General features: G+C 46.0%; 1 protein-coding gene across 16 annotated transcripts in view; it reads right to left on the bottom strand.

The window, feature by feature from the left end:
* The window catches only part of ARVCF (ARVCF delta catenin family member), a 236,648-nt gene that overhangs the window by 5,764 nt on the left and 219,161 nt on the right, over nt 1–11,723 (bottom strand). For 11 of the 16 annotated variants that reach the window (XM_064675283.1, XM_064675281.1, XM_064675280.1 and 8 more), the window contains 8 exons: nt 11,186–11,313; nt 10,115–10,265; nt 9,778–9,970; nt 8,526–8,640; nt 7,854–7,944; nt 6,772–6,825; nt 2,954–3,045; nt 929–1,042 (listed from right to left, as the gene is read on the bottom strand). In XM_064675283.1, coding sequence (XP_064531353.1) covers nt 941–1,042; nt 2,954–3,045; nt 6,772–6,825; nt 7,854–7,944; nt 8,526–8,640; nt 9,778–9,970; nt 10,115–10,265; nt 11,186–11,313 — 926 coding nt within the window. In that variant the 3' untranslated portion in view covers nt 929–940. The remainder of the gene's footprint in view (nt 1–928; nt 1,043–2,953; nt 3,046–6,771; nt 6,826–7,853; nt 7,945–8,525; nt 8,641–9,777; nt 9,971–10,114; nt 10,266–11,185; nt 11,314–11,723) is intronic. The other 5 variants (XM_064675286.1, XM_064675288.1, XM_064675290.1 and 2 more) reach the window with 2 other exon arrangements.

The raw sequence follows: 11,723 nt of genomic DNA, 5'->3' as shown, positions 1-11,723 counted from the left end.
AAACCATCCAGGAGTTTTCTCTCCCACTAATGCAAGGGATTTCCATGTAGAATTATGGACAGATGATGGTTCATTTTTGGGATTTGGGCCTTTAAAGGTCTGTTGTCCACTCTGATGGGAAAGTTGCTCAGTGCCTTCCTGACAGTCAGTAAAATTTTCCTTTAGTCATAGCCAGGGGCACAACACCTGCTGTTCCAAACATAGCATCCTCTGCTGGAGTGCCAGGAGGGATCACCAGGGTAACTCTAGCAAGGCAGCAGGACACAGATTAGCAGTGGCAGGAGCGAAGAAAGGCCAGTGACATTACCAAGGAACTTGGCACGTGGCAAAGGCAGACAACCAGAAAGCGACACAAAGGCACCTTTCTTTAGTGACAGAAAAAAAAAAAGAAATTGAGAAGTGGGAGCTGTGGGTCACTGCTTATTGTGTAACCAAAATTATCTCTCCTTGCAAAGTAACTTGTGTACAGTCAGCAGCTTTCCTGCAGATGGGCAGGGCTGTGGAATACATGGGAACCTCAGGGGACATCCAGAAATAGTCAAGGATATGCTTTTCCTTAAGTCTCAGACTAATCCTCATAATGAGCATAGAGGGGGAAAAAATGATTGGAAACAGGAACACACCACTCAAATTCATTCCCATGGCCTAACAGCAGAAATATTTCACATTGCAGCTGACAACCAATCATTCACAATATTAATTTGCTGCCTGCTTATTTGACAGGTTATTTTTTAATCAAAGAGGGGTGTTTGATTGCATTTCATTAAAGATACACTGAATAATATAAACACCACTTTTTTTTCCAAATGCATTTTCATTTCTCTGAAAGCACCCAGTTAGCAGTTAGACTTGAAGAGATTCCACAGTGATACAGATCATGCACAAGAGAAGTTAATCACTAGCCCCAATTACCATTAAAAGGACCTACCATGCATGCAAATTAGACCCAGGAGTCAACAGGCTGGGGTTTAATGTCACGGGCATCCACCAGATTCACCGAAGCCCTGTTACTCCTGTTAATGTTTTTCCTATTTGTGTCATTCTGCAGCACAGGGTGAGGAGTTAAAGCAAAACAGAGCGGATTAATCAAACAAAACCACCAAACAAGTCAGCTTCAAGTAGCACAAGGGAAAATTAGTGGTAGAGAAAGAAACAAGATCAGCAAAGGCACAGTACTGACAAAAGCATCTGCAACAGCCAAGAGGCTGCACTGCCCTGCAGTTGTTGCTCAGGATTCCCAGTCTCCCTGGAGCCTCGGGGCTGTCACAGCTCCCAGGCCACAGGACCCCCAGGACAGCTCAGCCTCAGCACAGGGACAGGGAGGAGCAGCAGCTGCTCAGCTCTGCCCAGGGGAGGACAGGGCCCTGCACACCTTGGCTGTGCCCAGCAGCCTGAACTCAGGTCACCCTCAGGTCCCCAGAGCCAGGAGACAGCACACACTGGGGGTTACACACTCTCAAGGTGAAATGGTTTTTCTCTTTTTCTCAGAAAATCAAAGCAGCTACTCATTGAACTCTGAGTTTTGCTTCACTTCAGCCATACACTGGAATTAGGGCTGCTTGGACCACTTTAATGAATTTTGAGTGGCAAAAATAACGAGTACTTGTTAATTTTCATGCCTTGGCCTATTTTCTTCAGAAAGACATTTTCTGCCAAGCTCCTGTTGATCAACATTCTTGTACCACTTCCTGCATCCACTCCTGCTGCATCCTTGCAAAACATCTTAGAACTGTGCTGAGGGACCTAGAAAGTTCACTTTGTTGATATTGGCTCAGGCACAGCCACCTCTTGCCAACTGGAGCAGGGGAGCAGAGTGCACAACTTGAGCAATCCAATGTGAGAAACGTCCAGCCAGGTCACAGCCATTCCCCAGGGTGTTCCCCACGGAAAGGCAGGACACAGCAGGAAAGGCCTGGCCAGGCAGGTTAACAGAGACAGGCTGGTGCAGCAGGACATCTTCCCAATTCATGATCTATGGAAATATTTTTCTCCAAACCACATTTTTCTTGCCCTTGTTCAGTGATGGGGGTTCTCCTTTCAGCTGACTGAAGTGTAATTCTTTCCGCTCAAATCACCTGGATTTTCCGACATTATCAACAAGATGCTGAAGGTTATTAAGGACAGCCTTCTGCACAGTAACAACAGTGTTTCCTACCACTGCCTCTTGTTTCGATGAACCCTCCCCTTCCTTCTCAAAATTACTTCCCAGGGGAAAACCCGAGTTGTTTTGAGGCCAGGGAGAACTGGTGGCCAAAGCATTAACAGACTTTTAAAAAGGCCACTGAAAAGGTACAACAATGCAACAGAAATTACACAGAGCCTGCTGAGCCACATTTGCACATAACCCACAATACAAAAAGCTGTGTGAAGTAAGATTTTTTTTTTTAAATTAGAAAATTGTCTAAATTTGGGTTTTAAAGGCACACACGTAACTGTGCATGTCTCTCCTTCTTCTCCATCTCCTTGGTCCATGCCCACAGTCCACCATCAGGACTGAATGAGTGCTGCAGAACTGAATGCTGCTCACCACACTGCTCACACTGCTGGACACAGACACACAAGATCACATCTACTTCTCGTGGTGGAAACAATAAAGCAGTGTGAGAGACTGAAGAGAACAAAGTCTGAGCACAGTTACACACTTTAGGGCCAGGGAATGCTGCCTGGACAAGGGTGACAGAACAAGCACTTTCTATTTTTACAAACTCATCCACTTACAAGAATACAGCAGTTGCCTGCATTTGCTCCTGCACCAGAAAGCAGCATTTTGTTTTTATTTCTAGTCAGCCAAGCGCTGAATTACAAAATAATGTCCTTTATGTGGAGAGGAAGAAAAAAAGGAAAGGCCCTTTGCAGCCCCCAGGTGAGTAACTAGCACGTGTTCCTCGCTGAGGGCACCAGCCCCCCTTCCCCTCAGAGGCACTGGGAGCACTGGGCAGGGAGAGCAGCTCACTTTTAAAGGTTCCTTCTCCGAGGCATCGCCCGAGGGGTCGCTGCTCTTGTACTTGCGCTCCTTGTCCCGGTGGTCGATGGTGGAGTATCCATCTGGGGAGAGAACAGCACAGTCAGGCAGGAGCACCACCAGCAGCACAGTCAGGCAGGAGCACAAACAGCAGCACAGCCAGTGCTGATGTGAGCACAGTCCTGCAGCAGAGGAACAGGAAACCAAACCATCACACCCCGCCGATGCCGGCAGCCTGCGGCTCACGGGCTCCAGCTCTGGAACTTCACTGTTACAGTTAAAAACAAAACAGAAGAGCCCTTTTTTTATAGCACTGCCAGATGCTGGCACTCATTAGCAAGCAGCACTGTTTTCATCCCAGCCTGCTGCACTTTTTAGTGTGCCCAAGGAAAGCAGCGAGTTGTCATCTCATGCCCTGTGGCTAACGAGCTCCAAATTCAACCCAAATCCTGAGTTCCTTGCTTAGCAGCCTGATTAATTGGCTGTGTTCATTCTCTGAATGCTCTGCAGCATATTCCCACTCTTCCTGAGCCTGACTGCTGGCAGGACATGACGATAATTTGGAAGAGTCCTCATAAGAGCAGTGAGAGAAAGGGCCTGTCGAGCTGGAGGAAATGTCGCTGCAAACCCCGCTGTGCCTGGGTTCACCTTCATTACCAAGGAGCACCTGTTGGTGCCTTTTCTCTTGACAACTAAGGAAGAGCATGAAAGCTCGATGAACACAAGGAATAAAAGTGTGAGAGGGTTTTATGAAGAAATGGCTCTAATTATTTCAGAACCTTTCCTTTGAATCACTGTCAGCCAATGCAAAACTTAATTTATTTTCATGATGCATCAGATTTCCCTCATTATCAGTGACAAATAGATCCTCACCTGCTCTGCTTTGACAGCATTGTAATCTGGAGTAAATGACATCCAAATTTATAGCTCCCTATGGGCTTTTGTTTTCCCCTATGTAATTGAGGGATCATTAATGTTTTCCTATCCTGACAAACTGGGTTTTTAGAACACCACAAAAAGGTTTTACAGAAACTATCAAAACCGTTTATTACTTGCCTGCAACAGGCCATTAAGAAAAAATGAGTGATGTGTTTGTGGGGTTCCTGTGGCATAAAGAGGCACCGTTTGCCCACATGACACCTGCACACACAGCCAGTGACTGGCACCAAAGCCCATCCCAGAGCTGCCCATGGCCAGGTCAGACTGAAAAGAGCTGCAGTCTGTGCACACAGACCTGCAGCAAGCACCTCAGGCACCAAATATTTATGACATCCCGGGCAGTAACAGATTATTTAACCTCGCTGCCTAAAAATAACTAAAGCATTCTGGAGTTATTCATGTAGCACATAGACACAAAGCATGAACACAGTTGTTACACAACACTTGACTTACAATTACTTGTTGACGATGAAGATGCCTGACATTCTTGGCTAATCCTTTTGAACAAAAAGAAAAAAAACAGCTGCACACCCAGCTACCCAGCCAGGGCTTGCAGGGGAATGTGTGACCAATAATTCTCTTTCAGATGACAGGCATGGAACACTGCTAGTAAGCCATGGCCTAATCTAAGGATTCATCATTTATTTAAACAGGTCACATAGGTATGTATTAAATGATGGAAACATGGTGACTGCCCCAAAGAACCAAACTTGCAGCAACTGAGTGGCAGCTTCTCACAACCCACCATTAATTGTAGTCTCAAGGATGTACTGGATCACTTTGCATTTTTGTCGTGCCATCATCATGGGTGATCCACAAACAGCTTTAAAAGGAGTTGCCAAGATACAAAGGAACATTTAACCTTCCCCCAGAAAGCAACAGCCACCAAGGGAAGGATGGCAGCTGTGATACTCCCAGGGAGCAAGGTCATTAGTAGAGACTGCAACCACAAAGAACTGAGAGCACAACAGATCTTTAATACTACTAAAAAATTAAACCCCCATGCTCAGCCAGGACACAGCAGCAAGAGGAAGATCCAGCTCTGGCACAGTGGCAGTAATCTAACAACTAAGAGGGCCAAGAACTCTGCTCTTGGTGTCCAAGTTCCAGCAGGTTTTGCAATCCCTCCTGCTGTGTGTGGTCTGTGAGCACAGCAGCACGAGTGGGGTGTGTGCTTCCAAAATCCACACACTGTGCTGTGACCCTGCCAAGACAAGCAGCAACAGAGACAGGCACTTTGTGATTTGATCTGATAAAATGAGAAATATCTTGAAGAAGATTGCATCAGAGAAGTAACACCTCACTGCCCCAAGGACCAAAGCTCTGCAAAGAAATTAGAAATACTGCTTCTCCCATGTTTCAGATTCATTCTAAGAAGCCATCAGAATTAACTGTTTCTGTGGCACAAGGAAGATCTCTACAGAGCTTGCTGCTGCACAGCAGAAGTGCTCACTCTAGAGTGCAAAAAGAACAAAACCTCCAGAATACAACAGTCCACAACAAAGTTTAGTCAGAAAATATAGTCTAGAGCAGCTCCTTATGTTAGTATGCCCATAAGACAAAAAACACTAAGCATTTGGAAGAGCCTGAAGGGAAGAGATGAAATCCTAAGTTGCTATTCCAGTTCCCTGGAATTAAGGAGAGTAAACTGGAGAAACTGATTTAATCTCTTCTCAGCTGAGCTCTGAAATAGCACAGGGTTAAGAGTCAGAGTCACTCAAGAGCTGCAGTCATGAAAACCTGACAGATATCACCTCCTAAAGGTGATAAGAAGATTGGAGAGCAGAATGGCCCAGAGAACCTGCCTGATGCTGTGCATATGCTGTTAATCTGCATTTGGTTTTGCACTCAGAGCTGTACCAGGAACTCATGACAGCACAAGGCAACAATTAATACTGAGACTACCAACAATGAGCACTGCCCAGACTGCAGCAGCTGCCAGCACAGCCACCCTGCCAGGCAATCCTCTCAGAAGGTGTTTTCTTCCATTGTGAGAACAAATGTTTCAGTGTTCCCTTAGGCAAAATACATATGGACAGTTGATTCCTGGCAGGTGGCATCTCATTTTTCTAAGAATACAAAAGGTAATAATATACCTGTTATTTTACTTCCTGAACGTGCTTGGCTTTTAGCTTGGTTCTGACTTCCTATTTTATTCAGCTACAATCACAAATAGCAGTATAATATCAAGCTGTTTCATCTGGAGGCATTAATATAGGTATATTTAAATAAAAATAAAGTCAATTGGAAGAAATAAAGCAAATTCTTGAGAGACTATATAGCACCTTTATCTACCTTGGTAAAGAAAAAACTCCTCCCAGTCTTACACTACAGAGCTTATCAATCTCAAAGCACATCAGTGCCAGTCAGCAGCTGAGCTCAGCCTAAAGCAAAAGCCAGGCTCAGCTGGGTGCAGGTCAATGAAAAGTGGAGCCAGGAGTATCACACATACTAACTTGTCTTGGGTATTACCTACAAAGCAAAGGCAGAAGAGATTTAAACACAAAAAACACCCTGAAGTAAATTCACAACTCTTTTTTTTCCTTTCTGAATCCCCAGACTTGCAGATCTGTAACAGGGGATGCAGCTGCCTCAAGGGCCAGAGACCAGAATGAAAGGTGGGTTGCTGTGTCTCCAGTATATATGCACAAAGGAGTGCAGAAATTGGTGGGTACACTCTACATGTGTACAAAGAAAAAAGAGACAGGAAAAAAAAGACAACAACCAATCTTTTGTGGGGTAATGTTCTGTTTTTAAATGTCAGCTTTATCCACCTGAAATAATATCTCCTAGAGAAATAGCTGAACTTTCCTGTGAGTGACAGTGTGCTCTATTGGAACAGACAGAGTTTGATTTATGAGTGAGTTTACCTGGGCCGAGCTCATCCATAGGTATCATATCACGGCTCCCAGACTTCTCATTATCTGTAACACAGAAACATTGAAACCACCTGAGTTACATTTGCTTTGCTCAAAACCTGGTACTTCTGAATTAGTCACAGAACCAGAGAGGTCCATGAAATACTGAACACAGAGATTATTGTAAAAAACTCCCCACCAATTCAACTGTTATCCACTCAGAAAGGGAAGTCTGATTGAAGTTCTCCAGAGGGCACATGTAATCCTTGTATCTTCTGCTTTAGCACTGTAATACAGAACTCTCCCTCCAAGTGACAACAGAAACCACAATGCTGCTTTGGACCACCTACCACCATTAACAAGCTTCTCCCTGGTCTCTCCAGAACAGAAGAGAAAGCAAATAAGGAAGGTGCAGCTTCTCAGGGCACACGGCCCAAGCCAGCAGCCTGCTGAGCCAGCAGACAAGTTTCTTGTCACATCAGCAAACTGACCCAATCATCCTTCATCTGCATAATCTTCCAGGTCTGATCAAAGACAGGGAAGGTGGAAAGAGGCAGGCAGTGTGGGGCTGTCATTTCTGCAGCAACCTGCAGTTAAACCAGATAAAGGGCACCACGAAAAACCTGCTGTGAGAAACCAGAACCAGCCCAGGGCAGAGCAACCCCACTGAAACCAAAGCTGGAGCTACACCAGAGTTGGCATGGAAAGCACAGCCAGGTTTAGCTGGAGCTGGGATTAACTCACCTCCCACAGAACCCCCTGCACAGCAGAGGAAGGAGCTGTGCCAGAACAGGAATGCTTGTTCAGAAAGGAACAGACTCCAGGACTGAGCAGGGGGAAGGTCAAGCCCATTCCTGGGGAGATTTAACTGATTATGTTGCATAAAGTTGAGAAAACACTACCAATAATGTAATTCCATAAGGGAAGGAATATCATCCATATGCAGGTAATAAGGACTGACCATTTGGGGACTGTGGGCTAAAATCACCACAAATGATGCATTTTTACCCCCTCATGCTGCAACACAGTTGTAGCAAATCCAGAAAACAAGAAAGCAAAGCAGTGCAGAACTCGGGCTAAAGAGCAGAACTGACCTTGACTTTTCTCCACCAGAGGCAGGGTGCTGTCATCATAGCCAGACCTGCCAGCAGGACCCTTGGAGCCCTTCGGAGCCGCCGACATGGACTAGAGACAAAACCCACGTGAGCACAGAACTGCTACTCAGGGAAATGCAACAAGAAAAATAAACAAACCAACACTATGGAGAGAGATCATGGATGCTGCTAAGCATCCCCCCTGCTGTTGATAATATGGCACTCAAGTATTTTTCTATTTTCATATAGATTTGCTGGTGGAATTTCTTCCTGTTATCTGAATGGCAGCCCTGTTGCTCTGTAAAAGGAGCAAAACCTTTCCACAAGGAAAGATGAAGAGGTTGCAGGTCAAGCCCAGCCCTGTGCTGCTACAGGGAATGTTTCAAAAGAGACACAACTAAGATAAGACATGCTAATTCTTCCTCCAGTAAAACTGGGGCATTTGGCCTGTAAGAGGTGTCAAACTTCCCAAACCTGAGAGCTCCATTCCCCAGAGCACAGAAGAGCCCAGCCAGCAGGAATCTGCATGATGGTGTGACTGAGTGGAATACAATCCACTGTGCTATCACCTAGAAGTGAAGGCTACCATCTATCACACTGCAATCCTACACTGAACTAGGACATCTTCCACTCAGGCATTTCCAACACCAACCCAAGATCCAGCACCTTTACCTGGAAGTGTGACTTGTTCCACCCATCCTTCTGAAGGGCATTTCGTAGCTCTTTATAGCTCCAGATCATCTGAAGAATGTGAGATGCTGCTTTTGTTTCTCTGGGAGATTGGCTGCTTTGCAAGATAAAACCAGAGCTTAAGTGCCAAGCAATGTCAGACTATTCCTATGCTGATATCCAGAACTCCACACAGCTACTGACTGAACCTGTGAGTTATGGTGTATATGTGACTTCTTCATACCTAGAGCTATTTGCTGACAAAAACAGAAATCAAAAAGTTGCAAATTGTGCACATTTTTGGGGTTTCACACGTACTGCTGGACAAGCACTGAGGCCAGGGTGACCCTTTTCTCTTGCAGCTATCATCAACAAAAACCAGATTCCATCCTGCCTGGATTTATTCAGGAAAAAAACCCCAACCCCCCCCCCCCCCAAAAAATAAGTTCTATGCCACTTTTCAAACCTTCCCCCAACGTATCTATATCCCTCACAATTCAATGAAGTTGCTCCATGGTTTTAGAATACCTTACAAAGTAATTCAAGTCAGCAAAAAAATAAGCTGTTTTTAAACAGAAGACGAATTTTTATCCATTCCCTACTAGGTCAATACACAAGCACCCTCTATAAAATAAAAGAGGCCTAGATTTTTGGTCAGCTCTTGTATTTCATAACAATACAACCCAACAAAGCCACTTCAGCTTCTCTCCCAAAAGTTTGCTGAAAACACACCTACAATGTGTAACTGGCCGAGCCACACAACACAGAGTCTCTGAAGCAGCCATAACACAGGTTTGCAACAGAACTGCAGAGGAAACACTGGTCACTTCAGATGACCAGCACCAGCCCTTTGGCCAGAACAGTTACTGCACATCAGAAACCATTTCACTTGACAGACACAGATTTCATCCCTGGCATTTCAGGAATGGAACAGTGCCACAGGAAAAGGCCTCCCACACTGAAACCAAGACCATGGTTTCACTCCAAATGCTGTCTAAGTGCAGACGTGGTGCCAAGATGTCTCTGACAAGGAGAGAGCACGTCCTGATGTGACTGAAGGGACTACTCAACCAACCTTCATCAAGTAACCCTATGAAAGGTGCTGGCTTTCTACTCTGTAGGTATCAGCTGCTGAAATTAGAGCTCCCAAAGGTCAGGATGCTCCAGCACCTCACAAACCAAAAGCTGCTGTTCGTGGAGACACATTCAGGTTTGCAGGGAGTTCTCATGCATTCTGCTGCCAACTGTCACTCACCTGGACTTGCTGATGGCCACCAGCTTCTGAATGCCCTGGGTCTGGATCAGGGACCGCGCGTTTTCGGAGCTGTCAGTAATGATTTCATGGATGGTGTTCAACACTGCAACCACTGTATCCTCCTCCAGGTTCTTGGCAGATCTCTGCTGCCTGCTGGGCAAATTTCTTACCAGCTCACCCATGGCATAACTACCTAGAGATAGGGGGAAGAGATACCATTAGGCAGCCCTAATAATCAATTCAGCTTCCCATTCTGAATGATAGAACTCAAGGGCATTTGACATGTCAAGAAAAACTTAATAGTGCACGTGTTTTGAACCTCAAGACTTGAGGGTACCTATGAGATCTTTGTTGCGCCGGTCCATGGACAGGTTCCTCAGGGCGATGGACACGGCCCTCACCACCTTGTCCGAGTCGGACTGCAGCAGCTCCACCAGCACGGGCAGCCCCCGCTCCTTGCGCACCGTGGCACGGATGTAGGTGGACCACTGCCAGCACAACAGGGAGAGAACACACTGTCAGTTCAGCCCTGCCCCTGCCCCTGCCCGCGCTGCAAAGCCATCCCTTCCCTGCCAAGAGCAGCTACAGTGTGTGTGCTGGTGCACTGCACTGTCCAACCCATCACTCGAGTTCATCAGGCACCAGGGAAGAAAGGAGGCAGAAGTTCATCCTGCAGTGAGGAAGCTGCTGGGGAGAGGGGACAGAAATGGGCAGAAGGAGGGTCATCCATCAGCAGCTGTTCTGTACCTACCTCAGTGGGAAAACAACCCTCTGGATCAGGAAAAAAAAGAGGTCATTTGGAAGAAAGAGTAAAGCATCTAAAGCATCTGTTATCCTCCTCCTCCTCCTATTTCATGCCTTTATTCTGTTTCATGAATGACTTTAAACTGAGCTGGATTCCAGACAGCTGTGAAACACCATCCTGCTGACCCTCAGGCCACGGATGAGTCCCCCTGAGCCATGTGATTCTAGAAATGACCAGGCCAACCTTTGGGAGAACTGCCTGATCAGTGCTGGGGATGCTTCAGAGAGGATATCAAAGGACACTGGGAGTGCAGCTTCCTAAGCAATCTGACAAGCCAACAAATTAAGTATTCAGGACACTTAATTATCTAGCACCAAGGTTTTCTGAGTGGACAAAGTAATGGTTAAGTGGCTTAAGTAGTAAAACTTGTTCATGGTTAACTGTCATGAGCTCAGTGACATTTCCAGTATGTAAACCATCTGTCCAGAAGATGGAAAACATCTTTAGTGAGCAAATGGAAATAAATTCTTTGGCTTTCCCACCTCCCTCCTTTTTAAAGGAGATGCAAATGTACTTTTTAAAGGAGATGCCCTTACAGGGACATTGCTTTGCTCTTTACTCACAGAAAGGAAACCAAGAGACTGCAGAGAAGGCTGCACTCACCGTCCAGTTGCCAGCACTGAGATTCTGCAAAGCTCCTGCTGCAGCTTCCAGAGTGTTGAAGTTCTGACTTTCAGTGAGGATGGAGAGGTACAGTCGGACCACGTCTGGCTGGTACAGTAACTCAAAGCCTGCAGGGGAGGAGAGGAGAACAGGAGCAAGAGAAGCAGAGAAGACAGTGTATGAACAAGCACAGAGCATACCTGTACTTAACCACATAAGAGAACAGCCAAGAGGAAGCTGCTGCCCCACAGGAAGAAGGGCTTCTACCACATCCAGGACATTCCATCCACAGCTGTGGAAAACAGCAGAGACAGCAACTCCTGCAGAGAACGTTCCCATGGGCTGCAGGGCCCTTTGCTTGTCTTCAGGCTGACAATTCTCTCTGAAATCTGTGCTATCTACACACTGCCTAGCATGCATATAATGACAAGGTGACAAGAGACAAGTTTTGCCTGCAACAATTCTTACTGCATCTCCAGACTGGGCTGCAAATTCACCCTGCACTCCTGTTTTCATTCAAATCTCTCTCCCTACCTTT

The sequence above is a fragment of the Pseudopipra pipra genome, chromosome 18 (genome assembly GCF_036250125.1).
Source record: "Pseudopipra pipra isolate bDixPip1 chromosome 18, bDixPip1.hap1, whole genome shotgun sequence".
In the NCBI taxonomy this organism is placed as follows: domain Eukaryota; kingdom Metazoa; phylum Chordata; class Aves; order Passeriformes; family Pipridae; genus Pseudopipra; species Pseudopipra pipra.
This window is presented reverse-complemented; position numbering and strand designations above follow the sequence as displayed.